The sequence below is a fragment of the Halichoerus grypus genome, chromosome 6 (assembly GCF_964656455.1).
Source record: "Halichoerus grypus chromosome 6, mHalGry1.hap1.1, whole genome shotgun sequence".
NCBI classification, from domain to species: Eukaryota; Metazoa; Chordata; class Mammalia; order Carnivora; family Phocidae; genus Halichoerus; species Halichoerus grypus.
In genome coordinates, this window is record NC_135717.1 from 163,197,299 (window position 1) to 163,218,947 (window position 21,649).

General features: G+C 40.3%; 1 protein-coding gene across 5 annotated transcripts in view; it reads left to right on the forward strand.

Annotated features, from left to right (window-relative positions):
* TCP11L2 (t-complex 11 like 2) overlaps positions 1-21,649 on the forward strand; it is a 47,695-nt gene that overhangs the window by 16,089 nt on the left and 9,957 nt on the right. For all 5 annotated transcript variants that reach the window (XM_078076511.1, XM_036083151.2, XM_078076514.1 and 2 more), the window contains 4 exons: positions 8,228-8,448; positions 9,262-9,398; positions 20,520-20,707; positions 20,921-21,102. In XM_078076511.1, coding sequence (XP_077932637.1) covers positions 8,228-8,448; positions 9,262-9,398; positions 20,520-20,707; positions 20,921-21,102 — 728 coding nt within the window. The remainder of the gene's footprint in view (positions 1-8,227; positions 8,449-9,261; positions 9,399-20,519; positions 20,708-20,920; positions 21,103-21,649) is intronic.

Genomic DNA, 21,649 nt, shown 5'->3' on the forward strand with positions numbered 1-21,649 from the left:
TTTTTATTATGTTATGTTAATCACCATACATTACATCATTACTTTTTGATGTAGTGTTCCATGATTCATTGTTTGTGTATAACACCCAGTGTTCCATGCAGTACGTGCCCTCTTTAATACCCATCACCAAGCTAACCCATCCCCCCCCCAGAACCCTCAGTTTGTTTCTCAGAGTCCATAGTCTCTCATGGTTCGTCTCCCCCTCCGATTTCCCCTCCTTCATTCTTCCCCTCCTGCTATCTTCTTCTTTTTTTTTTTTCTTAACATATATTGCATTATTTGTTTCAGAGGTACAGATCTGAGATTCAACAGTCTTGCACAATTCACAGCGCTTACCAGAGCACATACCCTCCCCAGTGTCTATCACCCAGTCACCCCATCCCTCCCACCCCACCCCCCACTCCAGCAACCCTCAGTTTGTTTCCTGAGATTAAGAATTCCTCATATCAGTGAGGTCATATGATACATGTCTTTCTCTGATTGACTTATTTCACTCAGCATAATACCCTCCAGTTCCATCCACGTCGTTGCGAATGGCAAGATTTCATTCTTCTGATGGCTGCAAAATATTCCATTGTATATATATACCACATCTTCTTTATCCATTCATCTGTCGATGGACATCTTGGCTCTTTCCACAGTTTGGCTATTGTGGACATTGCTGCTATAAACATCGGGATGCACGTACCCCTTCAGATCCCTACATTTGTATCTTTGGGGTAAATACCCAGTAGTGCAATTGCTGGATCATATGGTAGCTCTATTTTCAACTTTTTGAGGAACCTCCTTACTGTTTTCCAGAATGGCTGCACCAGCTTGCATTCCCACCAACAGTGTAGGAGGATTCCCCTTTCTCCACATCCCCGCCAACATCTGTTGTTTCCTGACTTGTTAATTTTAGCCATTCTGATTGGTGTGAGGTGGTATCTCATTGAGGTTTTGATTTGGATTTCCCTGATGCTGAGCAATGTTGAGCACTTTTTCATGTGTCTGTTGGCCATTTGGATGTCTTCTTTGGAAAAATGTCTGTTCATGTCTTCTGCCCATTTCTTGATTGGATCATTTGTTCTTTGGGTGTTGAGTTTGATAAGTTCTTTATAGATTTTGGATACTAGCCCTTTATCTGATATGTCATTTGCAAATATCTTCTCCCATTCTGTCAGTTGTCTTTGGTTTTGTTGACTGTTTCTTTTGCTGTGCAAAAGCTTTTTATGTTGATGAAGTCCCAATAGTTCATTTTTGCCCTTGCTTCCCTTGCCTTTGGTGATGTTTCTAGGAAGAAGTTGCTGCAGCTGAGGTCGAAGAGGTTGCTGCCTGTGTTCTCCTTTAGGATTTTGATGGACTCCTGTCTCACATTGAGGTCTTTCAACCATTTGGAGTCTATTTTTTTGTGTGGTGTAAGGAAATGGTCCAGTTTCATTCTTCTGCATGTGTCTGTCCAAAAGAGACTGTCTTTTTTCCATTGGACCTTCTTTCCTGCTTTGTCGAAGATTAGTTGACCATAGAGTTGAGGGTCCATTTCTGGGCTCTCTATTCTGTTACATTGATCTGTGTGTCTGTTTTTGTGCCAGTACCATACTGTCTTGATGATGACAGCTTTGTAATAGAGCTTGAAGTCCGGAATTGTGATGCCACCAGCTTTGCTTTTCTTTTTCAACATTCCTCTGGCTATTCGGGGTCTTTTCTGGTTCCATACAAACTTTAGGATTATTTGCTCCATTTCTTTGAAAAAAGTTGATGGTATTTTGATAGGGATTGCATTGAACGTGTAGATTGCTCTAGGTAGCATTGACATCTTCACAATATTTGTTCTTCCAATCCATGAGCATGGAACCTTTTTCCATTTCTTTGTGTCTTCCTCAATTTCTTTCATGAGTATTTTATAGTTTTCTGAGTATAGATTCTTTGCTTCTTTGGTTAGATTTATTCCTAGGTATCTTATGATTTTGGGTGCAATTGTAAATGGAATCGACTCCTTAATTTCTCTTTCTTCTGTCTTGTTGTTGGTGTATAGGAATGCCACTGATTTCTTTTTTTTTAAATTTTTATTGTTATGTTAATCACCATACATTACATCATTAGTTTTTGATGTAGTGTTCCATGATTCATTGTTTGTGCATAACACCCAGTGCTCCATGCAGAACATGCCCTCTTTAATACCCATCACCAGGCTAACCCATCCTCCCACCCCCCTCCCCTCTAGAAGCCTCAGTTTGTTTTTCAGAGTCCATCGTCTCTCATGGTTCGTCTCCCACTCTGATTTCCCCCCCTTCATTCTTCCCCTTCTGCTATCTTCTTCTTTTTTTTTTTTTCTTAACATATATTGCATTATTTGTTTCAGAGGTACAGATCTGTGATTCAACAGTCTTGCACAATTCACAGCGCTCACCATAGCACATACCCTCCCCAATGTCTATAACCCAGCCACCCCATCTCTCCCACCCCCCCCCACTGCAGCAACCCTCAGTTTGTTTCCTGAGATTAAGAATTCCTCATATCAGTGAGGTCATATGATACATGTCTTTCTCTGATTGACTTATTTCGCTCAGCGTAACACCCTCCAGTTCTATCCACGTCATTGCAAATGGCAAGATCTCATTCCTTTTGATGGCTGCATAATATTCCATTATATATATATACCACATCTTCTTTATCCATTCATCTGTTGATGGACACCTTGGCTCTTTCCACAGTTTGGCTATTGTGGACATTGCTGCTATAAATACCGGGGTGCACGTACCCCTTCGGATCCCTACATTTGTATCTTTGGGGTAAATACCCAGTAGTGCAATTGCTGGATCATATGGTAGCTCTGTTTTCAACTTTTTGAGGAACCTCCATACTGTTTTCCAGAGTGGTTGCACCAGCTTAGGAATGCCACTGATTTCTGTGCATTGATTTTATATCCTGCCACTTTACTGAATTCCTGTTTGAGTTCTAGCAGTTTTGGGGTGGAGTCTTTTGGGTTTTCCACATAAAGTATCATATCATCTGCAAAGAGTGAGAGTTTGACTTCTTCTTTGCCGATTTGGATGCCTTTTATTTCTTTTTGTTGTCTAATTGCTGTGGCTAGGACTTCCAATACTATGTTGAATAGCAGTGGTGATAGTGGACATCCCTGCCACTTTCCTGACCTTAGGGGGAAAGCTCTCAGTTTTTCCCCATTGAGAATGGTATTTGCTGTGGTTTTTCATAGATGGCTTTTATGATATTGAGGTATGTACCCTCTTTCCCTATTCTCTGAAGAGTTTTGATCAAGAAAGGATGCTGTACTTTGTCAAATGCTTTTTCTGCGTCTATTGAGAGGATCATATGGCTCTTGTTCTTTCTTTTATTAATGTATTGTATCACATTGATTGATTTGAGGATGTTGAACCAACCTTGCAGCCCAGGGATAAATCCCACTTGGTCGTGGTGAATAATCCTTTTAATGTACTGTTGGATCCTATTGGCTAGTATTTTGGTGAGAATTTTTGCATCCATGTTCATCAAGGATATTGGTCTGTAATTCTCCTTTTTGATGGGGTCTTTGTCTGGTTTTGTGATCAAGGTAATGGTGGCCTCATAAAACGAGTTTGGAAGTTTTCCTTCCATTTCCATTTTTTGGAACAGTTTCAGAAGAATAGGTATTAATTCTTCTTTAAATGTTTGGTAGAATTCCCCTGGGAAGTCATCTGGCCCTGGGCTTTTGCTTGTTGGGAGATTTTTGATGACTGCTTCAATTTCCTTAGTGGTTATAGGTCTGTTCAGGTGTTCTATTTCTTCCTGGTTCAGTTTTGGTAATTGATACATCTCTAGGAATGCATCCATTTCTTCCAGGTTATCTAATTTGCTGGCATATAGTTGCTCATAATATGTTCTTATAATTATTTGTATTTCTTTGGTGTTGGTTGTGATCTTTCTTCTTTCATTCATGATTTTATTTATTTGGGTCCTTTCTCTTTTCTTTTTGATAAGTCTGGCCAGGGGTTTATCAATCTTGTTAATTCTTTCAAAGAACCAGCTCCTAGTTTCGTCAATCTGTCCTAATGTTCTTTTGGTTTCTATTTCATTGATTTCTGCTCTGATCATTATTAATTCTCTTCTCCTGCTGGGTTTAGGCTTTATTTGCTGTTCTTTCTCCAGCTCCTTTAGGTGTAGGGTTAGGTTGTGTATTTGAGACCTTTCTTGTTCCTTGAGAAAGGTTTGTATTGCTATATACTCTCCTCTTAGGACTGCCTTTGCTGCATCCCAAAGATTTTGAACAGTTGTGTTTTCATTTTCATTGGTTTCCATGAATTCTTAAAATTCTTCTTTAATTTCCTGGTTGATCCATTCATTCTTTAGTAGGATGCTCTTTAGCCTCCATGTATTTGAGTTCTTTCTGACTTTCCTCTTGTGATTGAGTTCTAGTTTCAAAGCATTGTGGTCTGAAAATAGGCAGGGAATGATCCCAATCTTTTGGTACTGGTTGAGACCTGATTTGTGACCTAGGATGTGATCTATTCTGGAGAATGTTCCATGGGCACTAGAGAAGAATGTGTATTCTGTTGCTTTGGGATGGAATGTTCTGAATATATCTGTGAAGTCCATTTGGTCCAGTGTGTCATTTAAAGTCTTTGTTTCCTTGTTGATCTTTTGCTTAGACGATCTGTCCATTTCAGTGAGGGGGGTGTTAAAGTCCCCCACTATTATTGTATTGTTGTCGATGTGTTTCTTTGCTTTTGTTATTAATTGGCTTATATAATTGGCTGCTCCCATGTTAGGGGCATAGATATTTACAATTGTTAGATCTTCTTGTTGGATAGACCCTTTAAGTAGGATATAGTGTCTTTCCTCATCTCTTATTACAGTCTTTGGTTTAAAATCTAATTTGTCTGAGATAAGGATTGCCACCCCAGCTTTCTTTTGGTGTCCATTAGCATGGTAAATGGTTTTCCACCCCCTCACTTTCAATCTGGGGGTGTCTTTGGGTCTAAAATGAGTCTCTTGCAGACAGCATATCCATGGGTCTTGTTTTTTAATCCAATCTGATACCCTGTGTCTTTTGATTGGGGCATTTAGCCCATTTACATTCAGGGTAACTATTGAAAGATATGAATTTAGTGCCATTGTATTGCCTGTAAGGTGACTGTTACTGTATATTATCTGTGTTCCTTTCTGGTCTATGTTACTTTTAGGCTCTCTCTTTGCTTAGAGGACCCCCTTCAATATTTCTTGTAGGGCTAGTTTCGTGTTTGCAGATTCCTTTAGTTTTTGTTTGTCCTGGAAGCTTTTTATCTCTCCTTCTATTTTCAATGACAGCCTAGCTGGATATAGTATTCTTGGCTGCATATTTTTCTCATTTTGTGCTCTGAATATATCATGCCAGTCCTTTCTGGCCTGCCAGGTCTCTGTGGATAGGTCTGTTGCCAGTCTAATGTTTCTACCATTGTAGGTTACATATCTCTTCTCCCGAGCTGCTTTCAGGATTTTCTCTTTGTCCCTGAGACTCGTAAGTTTTACTATTAGATGTCTGGGTGTTGACCTATTTTTATTGATTTTGAGGGAGGTTCTCTGTGCCTCCTGGATTTTGATGCCTGTTTCCTTCCCCAAATTAGGGAAGTTCTCTGCTATAATTTGCTCCATTATACCTTCTGCCCCTCTCTCTCTTTCTTCTTCTTCTGGGATCCCAATTATTTTAATGTTGTTTCATCTTACGGTATCGCTTATCTCTCGAATTCTGCCCTTGTGATCCAGTAGTTGTTTATCTCTCTTTTTCTCAGCTTCTTTATTTTCCATCATTTGGTCTTCTATATCACTGATTCTCTCTTCTGCCTCATTTATCCTAGCAGTTAGCGCCCCCATTTTTTATTGCACCTCATTAATATCCTTTTTTATTTCGACTTGGTTAGATTTTAGTTCTTTTATTTCTCCAGAAAGGGTTTCTCTAATAACTTCCATGCTTTTTTCAAGCCCAGCTAGTATCTTTAAAATCATCATTCTGAACGGTAGTTCCGACATCATACTAATGTCCATATTGAGTTGGTCCCTGGCAGTTGGTACTGCCTCTTGTTCTTTTTGTTGAGGTGATTTTTTCCATCTTGTCGTTTTGTCCAGAGGAGAATAGATGAATGAGAGAACAAAATGCTAACAGGGTAACAACATCCCCAGAAAAATATACACTAAACAAATCAGAAGAGACCTGAAACTGGGGGAAAAGAAAGGGAAAGAAAGAAAAAAGAAAAAGAAAAAGATAAAAACAAACAAACAATAACAACAACGAAAAAACAGAATATGATCAGGCTGGTGCATAGATCAGTGCCACACACTAGATTTTGGGTGTATTTTGGTCTGTTAGAAGAAAGTGCCTCCCAAAATTTTAAAGAAGGAAAATCTTATATATGTACAAAAATAAGGGTTAATACTATGAAGGGATGGAATATATTGACTGTAAAGATGAAAATTATAGAAGATTTTATAAAAGGAATTGATAAGATAAGAAGTTGGTTGAAAAAAAAAAGAAGAGGATTTAAAAAAAAAAGGGAAGAGAATGGGATCAGGCAGAAGACTAGAACAAAGCCATACATTAGAGATTTAGGGTATATTTTGGTCTGTTAGAAGAAACTGTATCCCAAAATTTTAAGGAGAGAACAACTTATATATATATATATATATATATATATATATATATATACCAAAAATAAGGTTAACTACTCTGAAGGGATAGAATATGACTCTAAAAATGAAAAATAAAAAAGATTTTTAAAAAAAGGGATTGATAAGATGTTGGTTGAAAAAGGGAACAAGAAAAATTCAAAAAAAAAAAAGAAAAGAAAATGTTCAAAAAAAGAAAAAGAAAGTTAAAAAAAAATAACTTTGAAAGACTAAAGAATCATGGGAAAAAAGCCATGAATTCTATGTGCAGTATTCCCCTAGCGCTGGAGTTCTGCCATTCTCATTGATGGGTAAACTTGGTCTTGGCTGGCTGTTCTTGATGATCTTCTGGGGGAGGGGTCTGTTGCCGTGGTTCCCAAAGTCTTTGCCGGATGCGGAATTGCCCCGCCCTTGCCCAGTCCGGGCTAAGTAATCTGCTCGGGTTTGCTCTCGGGAGCTTTTGTTCCCTGCAAGCTTTCCATTCGGCTTTGGAGGACGAGAGTGAAAATGGCAGCCTCCCAATCTCCACCCCGGAGGAGCCGAGAACTCGGGGCCCTGCTCCTCAGTGCGCCCCCAGAGAAAAGCAGTCAGTCACTCCCATCTCCCCGGTCTCCGGCCGCACTCCGTGCTCACCCCGCCTGTGACCCAGCGTTTCTATCTCTGGCACTCGACCCCGTGTGGAGTCTCCAAACCCAGCAGATCCCTGCGGTGCGCTCCCGCGCCGCTCCTCCCAGGGGAGGAAGGGGAGTCTCCCCGGATCTGCCGCTTGTTGGGTCCCTGCTGGAGGAGCAGTGGCCCGACTTGCCGCGGATCACGGTTTATGGCAACCCCGAGCTGAGAGCCCACGCCTGGGCTCCATCTCTGCAGCCGGCTTCCCCGCTCCGATACCTGGGAGCTCTGCCGCACTCAGACACCCCCAGTCTTTCTGTGACCCCGAGGGTCCTGAGACCACACTGTCCCGTGAGGGTTCCATCCCCTGCTTAGCCACTGGAGCAACGTCCCTCAGCGGAGCCGACTTCTAAAAGTTCCGATTTTGTGCTCCACGGCTCTATCACTTGCCAGAAGCGGCTGACGGAGGCCCCCTCCCCCACCATCTATCCTCCGGAATATCGCCTCCGATTCACTTCTCCGCACATCCTACCTTCCAGAAAGTGGTCGCTTTTCTGTTCAGAGAGTTGCTGTTATTCTTTTCTTCGATCTCCTGTTGAGTTCGTAGGTGTTCAGAATGGTTTGTTCACTATCTAGCTGAATTCCTGGGATGAGTGGAAATTTCAGTCTCCTACTCCCCTGCCATCTTGCTCCTCCCCCAATGTAAACTTTCTGAAGTTATTTCAGTAATACTCCTTCCTTGCCAGTTGCTCTTACTCTGATAGTTTCAGTAACTTCCATGGGTTGGAGGCGGGGGTGGGGGCACTTTAATTCAGAAGATAGAGCTTTCTTTTTAGAGTTGAGACACTAGAGTGCTCCTCTGACCCACCACCAGTCAGTATAAGCTTCTTGGCATCCAGGGCATTAAAATATGGACAAGGAGCTTAGTCATCTAGACACTGAAGTAAAAAATGACAACCCTTATTCATGTAACAATGCTGTTAACTTTCCTTTCCCTATGTAGATTCTCCTCTCTTTTTTGACTCCTGGCGGCAACAGACTTCGCAACCAAATCTGTGAAGTTTTGGACACAGACCTCATTAGACAACAGGCTGAGCACAGTGCTGTTGACATCCAAGGCCTGGCCAACTATGTCATCAGTACAATGGGAAAGCTGTGTGCTCCCGTGCGAGATGACGATATCAGAGAGCTCAAGGCTACCAGCAACATCGTGGAGGTGCTGAGGTTAGCACTTTTGCTGCTTGCATTTTCTGAGAATTCCTTTGAGTTCATTCAAAAGGGAAGTGTGGGGGGGGGGGCAGGTACCTAGGTGGTGCAGTCGGTTAAGTGTCTGACTCTTGTTTTTGGCTCAGGTCATGATCTCAGGGTCATGAGATCAAGCCCTGAATTTGGCCCCACACTCGGTGCAGTGTCTGCTTGAGATTCTCTCTCCCTCTGCCCCTCCTGCTCATGCTCTCTCTCACTCAAATAAATAAATATTAAAAAAACAAAACAAAACAAAAGGGAATGTGGGCATTGAGCAACGCAGAGTAATAACTGGTCTCCCAAAGGAATCCTTGATCTTAGAAGAAAACCAGATAGCAAAGCTAAGTATTTTTGTGCCTCCCTGCCCTGTCCTTTTTTTTTTCTTTTCTCTCTACCCCCCGCCAACTCCAGTAGGAATAGAAACCATGTACACTTCGTTCAGACTCCTTAAAATTTCAGGGCTTTCCAATGAAAATTCCTTCTTGAATCTTCTTTGTCTCATTAAGACTCATTGTTTATGCTTCTTAGTGTCTATCAGTTTACGGCCAGGTGTAATGGATCAGCTGGAAGTATTGTATTTGCTAAAGCAAATACTCTTGAGATCTGTGAAGATTACATTTGGAATGCAAGTGTAATGCCTTCTATGAAAAGTGACCTTGCCAATGGCAATGGGAATTTCAAAACTATTTGGGGATGTTTATCTTTTCCAGTCTGTAAAATAGATCACAGTTAATGAATTTCAGCTTAATTTCTTAATCACCTCTCTAACTATTTTAACTCTAAAATTTTTAGACAAATATTTCATGTCCTGGACCTCATGAAAATGGACATGGTCAATTTTACAATTAGGAGTCTTAGACCACATCTTCAACGCCAGTTGGTGGATTATGAGAGAACCAAGTTCCAAGAAATTTTAGAAGAAACTCCAAGTAAGTACAATATAATGTGTATATGTTGAAATTGGGTGGAAATATGATGTGTTTATGTTTTTGACGTCTTGAGTATCACTAAAGAATTTTGGCTTTTCTGTTAAACATTTTTTTTTAACTTCTAAAATCGACATCACAAATTTATAGCTGTCTGCCCATGTCCCAAGAACTGTGCCAAGCAGTATTCATTTCTTCATGCATTAAAAAATATATATTTATTGAGCACCTGCTGTATCCCAGACACTACTTAGTTGCTGTGAATACTGTAGTGAACAAAACAATGTTGTGACCCCCGAGGAGCTGACATTCTAGTAGGCATGGCAAACAAACAAATAACATATATTGTCAGATGTGTTAAGTGCTATGAAGAAAAGTAGGAAAAAAGGGCAGAGAGCAATGGGGCAGGAGTTGGGGAGGTGGTGTTTTTTAAGATAAGGTAGACTGGGAAGACCTCTCTAAGAAGTAACATTTGAGCAGAGTTTGCAAAGGAAAGGGGCATGTGAAAATGTGAGAGAAGAACATTCCAGCCAGAGGGAGCTGCAAGTGCAAAGGTGTGAAGCTGGCACGTGAAGATGGACAGACAAGAGCAGACAATGTGGCTGGAGTAAAGTAGGCAGAGAGAGAGTGGGAGGAGACAAGGCCGAGAGGTAGACAAAGGCAGGTCCTATTGAGCCTTGCTAGGAAATGAGAGTTGAGAGTTGATTCCAAGTGTGATGGGAAGTCATTGGAGAGTTTTGAGCAGGAGGGCAACATGTGATTTTCATTTTTAAAGACTACTCTGGCTTCTGGGTAGAGAATAGATCATACCGGAGCAATGAGGAAGGGAAACAGGGAGACCAAGTAGGTGGTATTGCAGTTGCTCCAGCAAGAACTAATGGTCCAGGTAGCAGTGGCAGAAGTAGTATGAACAAGTCAGATTCTGGATGTATTTTGAAAGTTGAACAAAATGATTTGCTGAAAGTTGGATGAAGGAGAAAAGGGAGGAGTTGAAGATGATGCTAAGGTTTTCACCTGAGCAGCAGGGGTGAATAGTGATGGCTATTTGTGAGGTGGGGCAACTAGGGGAAGGCAGGGAGGGAGGTGGTATGGAATCAGGGTTCAGTTTTAGATATATGAACTTTGAGATCTTGTTTGGCATCAACATGGACACGTCAGGTAGGCATGTGGATATAAGAGACGAGAGTTCAGGGGAATGGTGGATACTGGGAGTATACATTCAGGACTCACCAGTATATTTATGATAGATAAAGCCACGAAACTGAATAATAGCTAACATGTGCTTACCACATGCTAAGCACTTTACCTGTATTAACTAATTTGATCTTTGCAACAACTTTAGGAAATTACTCCCCATTTTACGGATGAGGAAACTGAGGGATAGAAAGGTTAGATCTCTTGCATCCATGACACAACTTGTAAGCTATGGAACTGGGACTCACCCAGGTGGTCTGGCTATACTGTTCATGCTCTTAGCCACAATATTACACTAGATGAAATTACATGGGGAGTGAGTGTCAATACTGAAGAGGCCTGATTTGGGACTCTAGAGCATCTAGAGCTCGAAAAGAGGAGAAGGATCCAGCAAAGGTGACTGTGAAAGAGTAGCCAGAGAGGTGAAGGAAGCCAGGAGCTGGTGATGTTCTGTAAGACAAGTGAACAAAGTGTTTGGAGAATGAAGACATAATCAGTCTGCTAAGTGGTCAAGAAAAACGGAGGCCAAGGCTTGACCACTGGATATGACTGCATGAGGATCCTTGGTAACCCTGATGGGAGCAGGTTCGTGAACTAGTGGGCATTAAAATTGGACTGGAAGAGGGGTCAAGAAAGCCTGGGAGTAGAGAATGTGGTACCTCAATGAAACCTCGCAGTTACTTAGTTAAGTAGGTACTGTTAAACCCTTTATTTCACAGGCGAGGGAATTGAGATGCCAGATGTTGCACAGCTGGCAAAAGACTGGCTTATCGGATTCCCTCATGGGCAAACTCTTAACACTAGCTTCTGGGCTTTAATTCACTACACTATAAGGCTGTTAGATGATCCACCCACTTCACCCCCACCCCTCGTGGACTGAGCTTTTCTACCAAGCTAGTCAATATGGTAGCCTTAATGTAAACAAAGCCAAACAGGTACCACTTTTAAAGGGGCTCCAAGAGTCTGGAGCATGTCCAGGGAAAAGGGCCTGGCTCGTGGAGGGTCATAGCAGGAATAGTCCATGAAGCTGTGCACATTCTGTTTGGTAACAAGGAGATGCACATGGGCCAGGAGCACTGCCTTCCTGTTGTTATTGATTCAGGGACCTTGGGTTAAGCTCTGTAGGGCAGAGTAGGATCCATGGAGGGAAAGCACAGGCAGCCAGTTTCGACCTTTTTAGCAGCTGGAGCTGTTTTAAGCTTGGAATGGGCCTCTATATTAGTACTAGTAATAGTGCCAGCTATCATTTTGTTGAACACTTATTATATACCAAGTCCTTACTATGTGCCAGATGTTTTTCCTTTATTATCCCATTTAGGCCTCACAAAGCCTTATGAATCTGGCACTGTTATCACTCACTGTTTATAAATGAAGAAATGGGGGTGCCTGGGTGGCTAAGTCATTAAGCGTCTGCCTTCGGCTCAGGTCATGATCCCAGGGCCCTGGGATTGAGCCCCACGTCGTTGGGCTCCCTGCTCAGCAGGGAGCCTGCTTCTCCAGCTCCCTCCGCCACTCCTCCTGCTTGTGCTCTCTCTCTCTTTCTTAAGTAAATAAATAAAAAATCTTTAAAAACATACAAATGAAGAAATTGGGGTTAAGGTACTTACCCTAGGTGACTGCTAACGCCTGAGTAAACCAGACATGTCTCTGCCCCAGAGCATGTACATTGAACCGCTACACAACACTACTTGTCTTCAAATGAGCTACTGACTTTCTTTGGGCCATCTGCAGAGGGAGCGCTAGCACTGAGTGGCAGATAAGATTAAATGACTTCTAAGGATCCTTCCACAACCAAAATTCTGTGACTTCAGGGCTGTATTGTTTTAGCTCCAAAGGGGAGAGAGGGATTAATGGAAATAGAACCCTACAAAGAACCTGAATCTGAAACCTGAACTACAGTAACTATGTTTGTAGCAGTGTTTTCCTTTCCAGTGTTTTATTGTTTGGTTTCATTTGTGCGCCTGTGTACATGTTTATACATGTGTGTGCAAATGTCTCCGTGTCTTGAATCAAGATAGCTTGTCATCTGGAGCAAATTCCTTAATATTGGTTTGAATTACAATTTTATTTAAATGATTTGTTTCTGTCCTTAAAACCCAGGCTTAGTGACCTGCAGTTCATTTGTACTTTTCACATTGACTTGGATATTTTAAGAGATTTAAGAATAGAATAAATCTAGTTGTGCATATAGGTCATTATTGCCCAGCTCTAAATATGTTCCCAGAGAAATCAAGAGTCCAGGAAGCAGAGTGTATGTCAGCTGTTAATTATATCCTCAAGTCGCTCTGCCAAAAGTCGATCACTGTGCCCTAATATCAGAATAAGAGCCTCATAGTAACATGCAGAAGGACAAAAGGGTTGGATTTTTGTGTGTACGTGATTTTTTATAAAATAATTATTGGAAAGTTAATACAGAGAAGCACTCTAGATTTCTGAATTGACTCCAGAAAATACTTTATTTTGCCAACAGAGAGATTTTATATAATTGCCTGATTAAAGTACAGCCAAGAAAGCCTTAAGCAGTGATTGGATGCATGTACTAATCATCAACAAGATAACCACATCAGGTCCAACAACTAAATTACCTGTGGAAAGAATAACAGATTACCCCTCAGGGACCAGAGCAAAAGTAATTTCTAAGATACTCAGAAAGAGAAGCTTTTTATTTATTTAGGTAATATCTTATATCTGATAAAACGTTCTCATAGAACTTCATTTCATGTGATTCTTTCAAAAATCCTGTGGGACATAAACACTTTTCAAAAACACATCAAACTGCATTTTTATTTTCTTTGCCTGGCACACAAGGTATTTAAGAACTACTAATGGAACATTCTGAAGATGAGCAAACCGATGCTCAACAATGGCCTGCCCAAACACCAGAGAGTCACACAGCTAATAAGTAGTAGAGCTAGGACTGGAAGCCAGGACTACATCCAAGCCAAGACTAAACCAAGCTGCTGCTTTGGCTACTTTCTTTGGATTTTTCACTTTTGTGTTATATCAGCTGGGTTATACTGCAGGCAACAGAAACCAACTCTGGCTGATTTAGCAAAAAAGGAGGAGAATGGAAGGACGGGGGCAGTTCACAAAAAAAGCCAAAATACCTGAGCCTGAACAAGGCCAGAAACCAGGAGAGCATCAGGAATCTAGGCAGGAAAAATAAGGGAAAGTTCCTAGCCCCTTCATCAGAACAGTTAATGTATACTTTAAAATGGTCCATCCTTGAATGCTGTAGTCACCAATCATATCCCAAGAAAGTTTGATGGGCATATGATTCAGCTAGGCCAACCCATGGTCAGGGGCGTTGCCTGGTCAGGGGCCTCTTAATTGATGTTTATAAAAGAAACCATGGAAGGAGGGAAAATGATTTCTCAAAGAAAGCAGTACCAAGGGGTGCCTGGCTGGCTCAGTCAGTAGAGCATGTGACTCTTGATTTCAGTGTCATGAGTTCAAGCCCCAAGTTGGGCGTAGAGCCTACTTTAAAAAAAGAAAAGAGGGTGCCTGGGTGGCTCAGTTGGTTAAGCGACTGCCTTCGGCTCAGGTCATGATCCTGGAGTCCTGGGATCGAGTCCCGCGTCGGACTCCCTGCTCAGCAGGGAGTCTGCTTCTCCCTCTGATCCTCCCCCGTCTCGTGCTCTCTCTCTGTCTCATTCTCTCTCTCAAATAAATAAATAAAATTAAAAAAATAAAAAAAGAAAAAAAATAAAAAAAGAAAAGAAATCAATATCAAAAGAAGGGAGGTGAGGTATTACTAGGCATAATAGAGCAGGTGTCATGGGTAAAGGGAACTATATTCTTCTAACTGGAAATTGAAGTATTTAGTCTGAATATTTTCCAGAATATTGAAAATGGGAGCCATCTAAATCTTTGCACAACCTCAGGGTCTTCCATTCACATAATTCTGCAGCATTCTCTTGGTTTATGTGCATACTCTCTGCTTAGAATTATACAGGCTATCCCCCAGATCCAGGATGTGGAGTTGTTGCCTTTTTAGGGGTCACTCAGAGTTCATGCTTATGTACCAGATTTCATGCTTAGGTACCCTATTAGAAGTCAGCAGAGATGGGAATTGGATTCCTTGAAGAATCCATATGGGGATACCCTTGATGCATCCATCTTAGAAGGCTCAAATACTAAAACCATTCACACTAAACTGGCAGATTTTACAGGACATTCCCCTGTCTGCTATTTGTAGCACTAAATAGCACAATCGGTGACTTTTACATAATGTAAATATTTGCGTGTGTGTTTAGTGTTGATGAAGCTTTATGCGATTTCAACCTGCATTTACTAGGTTTAGATTCAGTGACTTAGTTGGCCAACCTGTAACCTATATCCCTTTTTTTAAACTTCATTGAAATATGCTATATGTGCAATAAAATGTGCCCACTTTAAGTGTATGGTTCTGTGAGTTTTGACAAAAGAATCCTGTAACTGCCACTACAAACAAGATATAAAGCGTTTCTGTCACACCAAAAAGAACCTTCTTGCCCTTTGCAGTCAACCTCCTCCATCGTGGTAAATGCTGATATAATTTTCATCATTGTAGATTAGCTTTGCCTCCTGTAGAACTTCATATGAAATGGAATCACACTGTGTGTCGCTTATTTGTCCAATTTCTTTTACTCAACATAAAGTTTTTGAGAGTCAACCATGTTGTGTATTTATCAATAGTCTGTATTACTGAGAAGCATCCTGTTATATGATTATACCACACTTTTTTTTTTTTTTTTTTTTAAAGATTTTATTTATTTGACAGAGAGAGAGATAGCGAGAGCCGGAACACAAGCAAGGGGAGGGGGAGAGGGAGAAGCAGGCTTCCCGCCGAGCAGGGAGCCCGATGTGGGACTCGATCCCGGGACCCCGGGATCATGACCTGAGCCGAAGGCAGACGCTTAACGACTGAGCCACCCAGGCGCCCATGATTATACCACACTTTATCCATTTACCTGTTGATGGACATTTGCGTTGTTTCTGGTTCTAGTCTACTATGGATAAAGCTGCTGTGAATACTTGTGTACCAGTATTTATGTGGGCATGTGTTTTCTTTTCTCTTGGGTAAACACCTAGGAGTGGAATGGCTGGGTCATTATGTTAAATATATGGTTAACTTTATAAGAAACTAGCAGTTATTTTCCAAAGTGGTTGTGCTATTTCCAACTGCTTTACATTTTCACCAACGCTAGGTATTATTGGTCTTTTAAATTTTACCTTTTATAGAGGGTGTGAAAGTAGTATCTCATTGGGTTTTAATATACATTTCCTTGATGATGAATGATGTTGAGCATCTTTTCATATGTAAAATAGCCATTTATCTTCTAATGTGAAGTGTCTATTCAAATCTTTTGCCTGTTTTTAAACCGGGTTGTCTTATTACTGAATTGAAGAGCTCTCAGTATATTCTGGAAATAAATCCTTTGTCAGATTTATATGTTATGAAAATTTCCCCCCATCTGTGGCTTACATTTTTCATTTTCTTAACACTACCCTTTGAAGAAGAGAAATTTTTAATTTTGATGAAGACCAAATTATAAAATTTTTCTTTTATTTGTGCATTTAGTGGTGTGTCTACAAAATCTTTGTATATCCCAAGGTCATGAAGACTTTTTTGAATGTTTTCTTCTAGAAGTTTTTATAGTTTTAGGCTTAGGAAACACTTCAAGGTAATTATATTTCAAGGTTCACATTTTTCCATATGTATATCCAATTCTAGCACCATTTCTTGAAAAAGACTACCTTTTCTCTATTGAACTACTTTGGCACCTTTGTTGAAAATCAATTGACGATATTCACAAATTTTTAAAAGTGTATAATTCAGTGGTTTTTAGTATATTCATAAGGTTATACAACCATCGTCAGTATTTAATTCCAGAAGATTTTCATCACCTCAAAAAGAAACTCCACACCCACTACCAATATCTCCCTATTCCTCCCTTCCCCTAGCCTTTGACAACCCCTGGTCTACTTTCCATCTCTATGGATTTGCCAATTACGGGCATTTCATATAAATCAAATCATACAATGTGTGGCTTTTTGTGTCTGGCTTCTTTCACTTAGTATAATATTTTCAAGATTTACCCATCTTGTAGCACATATCACTACTTCATTTTTTTTTTATTGGATTCTATTCCATCCTACGATCTGTGTCTTCTCTTCACTAAATACCACACAGTCCTGATTATTGAGGCTAAGTCTTGAAATCAGGTAATGTTAGTCTTCCGTCTTTGTTCTTCTTTTTCAAAATTGTTTTGCCTATTTTAGGTCCTTTGAATTTCCATATGCATTTTTAATTAGTTTATCAGTTTCTGCAAAAGAGCCAGCTGGGATGGTGATTGGAATTATGTTGAATTGACATCTTCACAATAATGGGTCTACTAATTTGTGAATTGGATATGTCTACTTAAGTTTAATTGATTTCAGCAATATATTTTAGTTTTAGTGTACAAGTCTAGTTCTTATTTTTTTTTAAGATTTATTTATTTGAGGGGGGAGGGGACAAAGGAGAAGGAGAGAGAAACTTAAGCAGACTCTGCTGAGCCGGGAGCCTGACATGAAGCTTGATCTCACAACCCTGAGATCATGACCTGAGCCAAAACCAGGAGTCGGATGCTCAACCAGCTGTGTCACCCAGGTGCCCCCCCAAGTCCTATACTTATTTTGTTCAATTTAATCTCATTTATTTTATGTTCTTTGATGCTGTTATAAATAGTATTTTGTAAAATTTTTATTTTCTAGTATGTAGAAATATAATTGATTTTTGAATATTGACTTTGCATCCTGAGAACTTGCTAAATTAACTTATTAATGCTAGTAGGTTTTTGGACTATTCCTTAGGTTTTCTACATATACAATCATCTTGTCTGCAAATAAAGACAGTTTTAGTTCTTCTTCTTCTTCTTTTTTTAATCTGTGTGCCTTTTATTTCTTTTTCTTGCCTTATTGCACTGACTAGGACATCCAATCAGATGTTCAGTAGTAGTCATGAGAGAGGGTATCCTTGCCTTTCTAGGGGAAGAATGTTCATTGTTTGACCATTAAGTATGGTGTTAGCTGCAGCTTCTCATAGATGTCCTTTTCTGTGTTGAGGAAGTTCTATTTCTAGTTTGTGGAGAGTTTTTATCTAAATAAGTCACATGTTAAATTTGGTCACATGCTTTTTCTGTATCTACTGAAGAGATCTTTTTTCTCCTTTATTCTGTTAATGTGCTGAATTACAGTGATTGATGTTTTTCTAATTAAACCAACCTTGCAATCCTGAAATGTTTATCCCACCCCCTTGGTCATAGTGCATTATTTTATCTTGCTAATACTTTACCTTGCTAGTACTTTCTTAAGGATTTTTGCATCTGTATTTTTGGAAAGAGATCACTTTGTAATTTTCTTCTAATACCTTTGTCTGGGTTTGGTATCAGGGCAAAGCTGGCCTCATAAAATAATGAATTGAGAAGTATTCCCTTCTCTGCTTTGTGAAAGAGTTTACAAAAAACAATTTGTCTTGATTTGCATGTACTGTGTATATTAGTAAACATTTTACTGGATGACAGTGGGGAGGGAAAGATAGCTGCAGGACCAATCAGTTTGTCAGTCTGAACAAGACTATTTGAGGCATTCTTTAAGCCCATGGTTACTTCCAGAGATGGTGAATTAAATTGGAAACCTACCAGGTCTCTCATGCCAGACACAGAGCAGAGGCTTTTAGAGCACCCAGTATGTGACAAGTACCACTGGAAAGATAATCTGAGTATTTTCCAAAGCAAATGTGTCCGCCAAAATAAAGCCACATTTCACATACCTATCAAGTTGTGGTATGAATTAAGTCAAGGGAAAGAGAAATAAAAAATAAAGATCATAGATTGAACTCTTTAGTGATCTCATTAATGAGATGAAATTGAGATGAATGCACATGAAATATTTAATAACAATTTTTTTAAAAAGTAGAGAAGCTGTTTTTTTAGTTCAGCTGTTTAAGAGAAATGACAGCCAGATCAAAAATTCAAAGATAGGTGCTCTGAGAAGGGTGAGCGAAGGATGGGTCCATATGATCAAGAAAGGCTTCCCACAGAAAGAGAGATTTAGGTGAGGTCAGTAAAGACTGGAAGGATTTAGATTTAGAGAACCAAAGATAGTATCAGGGGGGTTAGGCCAAGCCTCCCTGGCAAGAAACCAGAAGCATGTATTGGGTGGAGAGTGAATTCAGGTGCAGTGCTCCTGGGCCTCCATAGCTCCTGGGAAATTCTTAGGTAAATGCACCTGTAAAGCCATTGCCTGTTCTTGTGTTTCTCCCTCCTAGTAGACTAAGAGCTTCTTGAGTGCACGGAACATGTTTACTCATCTATGAATCCCCAGCACTTGGTACAGAACCTAGTGTACATTAGGTGCTCAGTTGTCATTGAATAAATGAGTGGATGAAGAGAATTACTGCCTACATGAAAAATCAAGGGTACAAGTGTCTCAAGGGGTTGACCTTGGCTTTGGAGCCACATAGAGCAGTCAATGTACTAGCTTGTGGGAGTAACATCTCTGCAGATAGATCCCTTAGAGGAAAGCTGATGTTTCACTCTGAACTTGTGCTCTTTCTGCTTTACTGGTCATACTCAATTCTGGCTTCCTGCTAGGATCACCTGGGGTGTTTAAACACAGATGCCTGAGCCCCATCTCAGACTGATTAAATCAGAATCTCCAGAAGCTGTGCCCAAGATCTTTCTTTTTAAAGCTCCCCAGGTGATCCTAAAATCATCCAGAATTGAGAACCACTATGGTACACTGTTGCTTTTGTTTGAGATAACTAAATGGGCTTTTAAGTGTGTCAGCTGTAAATGATTAAGCTTGCAGTATAAATGCTTATTAACGCCACATTGTAATTATATCCACCAAGATTTTCACTCTCTCTCTCTGTTGGATGTCCTTTAAACAAAAGACTACAAGTCTTTTACATCTTTATGAACAGAATTAGAAAAACCAAGAACATTTGCCAACTGAGGAGAAGCAAAGTTGTGAAATTCTGGGGTGGTGTTGCTCTAGTGTATTGCCGCTCACAGATTACCCCCGTTCAAGCGCTGGGTCTGAAGAAGAATTTCAGGGTTACTATTCTGTATTTCATTCTCTGGTGCTTTTTAAAAAATCTGCACCTGTGTTCAGTCTGCATATTTTTTTTTTTTTTAGCAATTTCCACCTTATAAATTCTACCAAATACACAGTTTTATAAGAAATGTGGTATAAAAAGCAAATTGTTTCTAATGGGAAGCCTTAGAACTGAGTCAAAAATAAAATAAGGTGTGCACACTAGCATGAATGTGCATTTTGGGAAAGGCATAGCTCTAATCAGACACTCAGGGGGTCCAGGATCCAAAATTGTTTAATAATCAATGCTTTTAGTCTAAATACCTTCTCTGCACAAAATTCAAGGTCATGTGTGAGCTGGCTCCTGCCTACCCACCCAATGCCATCTGCTACCACTCTCCCTTGTTTTCTATGGACCAGCAATACAGATATGCTCGAAGCATCCAGAATGTGCCGTATTCTCTCACTGTTCTCGGTTTTGTATGGGCCATTTGCCTGGCCTGGAGATGGCATTGGGTGGGTAGGCAGGAGCCAGCTCACACATGACCATGGCCAAATAGGATTTGCCTTGGGCTGCACATTGAGAAAAAAGGCTTTGTATGGTTAGGTGTCACTTATAGAGCTCTTCTTCTTAGACTCTGTCCTGGACAGTGTCTGCTCCCTCCACTCCCACTGTGCCTTCTTGCATTTATTGTATTCTGCTGTAATTGTTGGTTTACAGCTGTCTCCCCATCTGGACTATAAGCTCCTTTAAGGGTGTGCCTGTCTTGTCATTCATGCCCAGCTCCTAACCTAACATCTGTCATGTAGAATGCACGCAAGGGATCTAATAGCTGTAGGACAAATCTGTGGCCTTTTCACTTTCAGGTGCTCTTGATCAAACTACAGAATGGATAAAAGAATCTGTAAATGAAGAACTACTTTCTCTTTCTGAGACTGCTTTAACTCCTGGGGCTGAAAACAGCTCTAAGCCAAGCCTGAGCCCTACACTGGTGCTAAATAACAGTTATTTAAAACTGTTACAGTGGGATTATCAGAAAAAAGAATTACCAGAGGTGAGTGGGGTTTTTTTCCTTCCCTCAAGTTCTCCAATATTTTAATTCTCTAGTTCGATCTGTGTATCAGCTAGTCTGTCTAGTGTTGCACGTGGTTTAATGACTTTCCTGAAATCAGATAGAAATGGGAGTTTGGATGTAACATTGCTTGTTTTATATTTTCATGGTATTGAGCTTCCCTTTCTATTTTTACATTTAAAATAAATATGCTAGACACTCATGACAGATGGAGCACGTCTTCAGGAACTGACAGAAAAGCTGAATCAATTGAAAATTATTGCCTGCCTGTCCCTAATTACCAACAACATGGTGGGTGCTCTTACAGAAGGCCTCCCCGAGCTTGCAAACAGGTTAAAAAGGATTTCAGCTGTTCTACTTGAAGGCATGAACAAAGAGTAAGTTCCATGTGTTTTTATCTGCTCATCCTCATATTAAGGCTCTGCGTATGTTTCAGAGATGGTGAATAATCCTGGATGTCTGGGTGTAATATTTAGGACTGTACTTTAGAGAAGCTTATCTTACACCTTCTTTTTCTAGAATTTCTTTTAATATCTCTGGAGGTTTAGATGTCCTTTTATAAGAAGGGAGAGATCTTTTCCATGACAAATGCCAGGGTGAGTGTCCTATTTCTGCTTAGGATGGGCCTGTGCAAGAGCTCTTCTTTGACGGTGCTGTGGAACAAACAAAAATCAGAATTCCAAGCTGAGGGTTTAGAAGGCCCTATCAGGGAGGCTTTCCTACTCAGTTGTTCTGACTCCATAATTTTTCTGCAATGGAATGTTTACCAACTTGACTGATCCAGCCTGCTATGAACTCTTTAGTAGAAGTAGTGACATCCTGTCCTTCAGAGATGTTGCACAAGTCCAGTAAAGCTCTTGTTTTTGCTAAATTCGTTGCCCAGTATCAGACCTTGGATTTCATTTAGATCATCCTGTTGCAAAT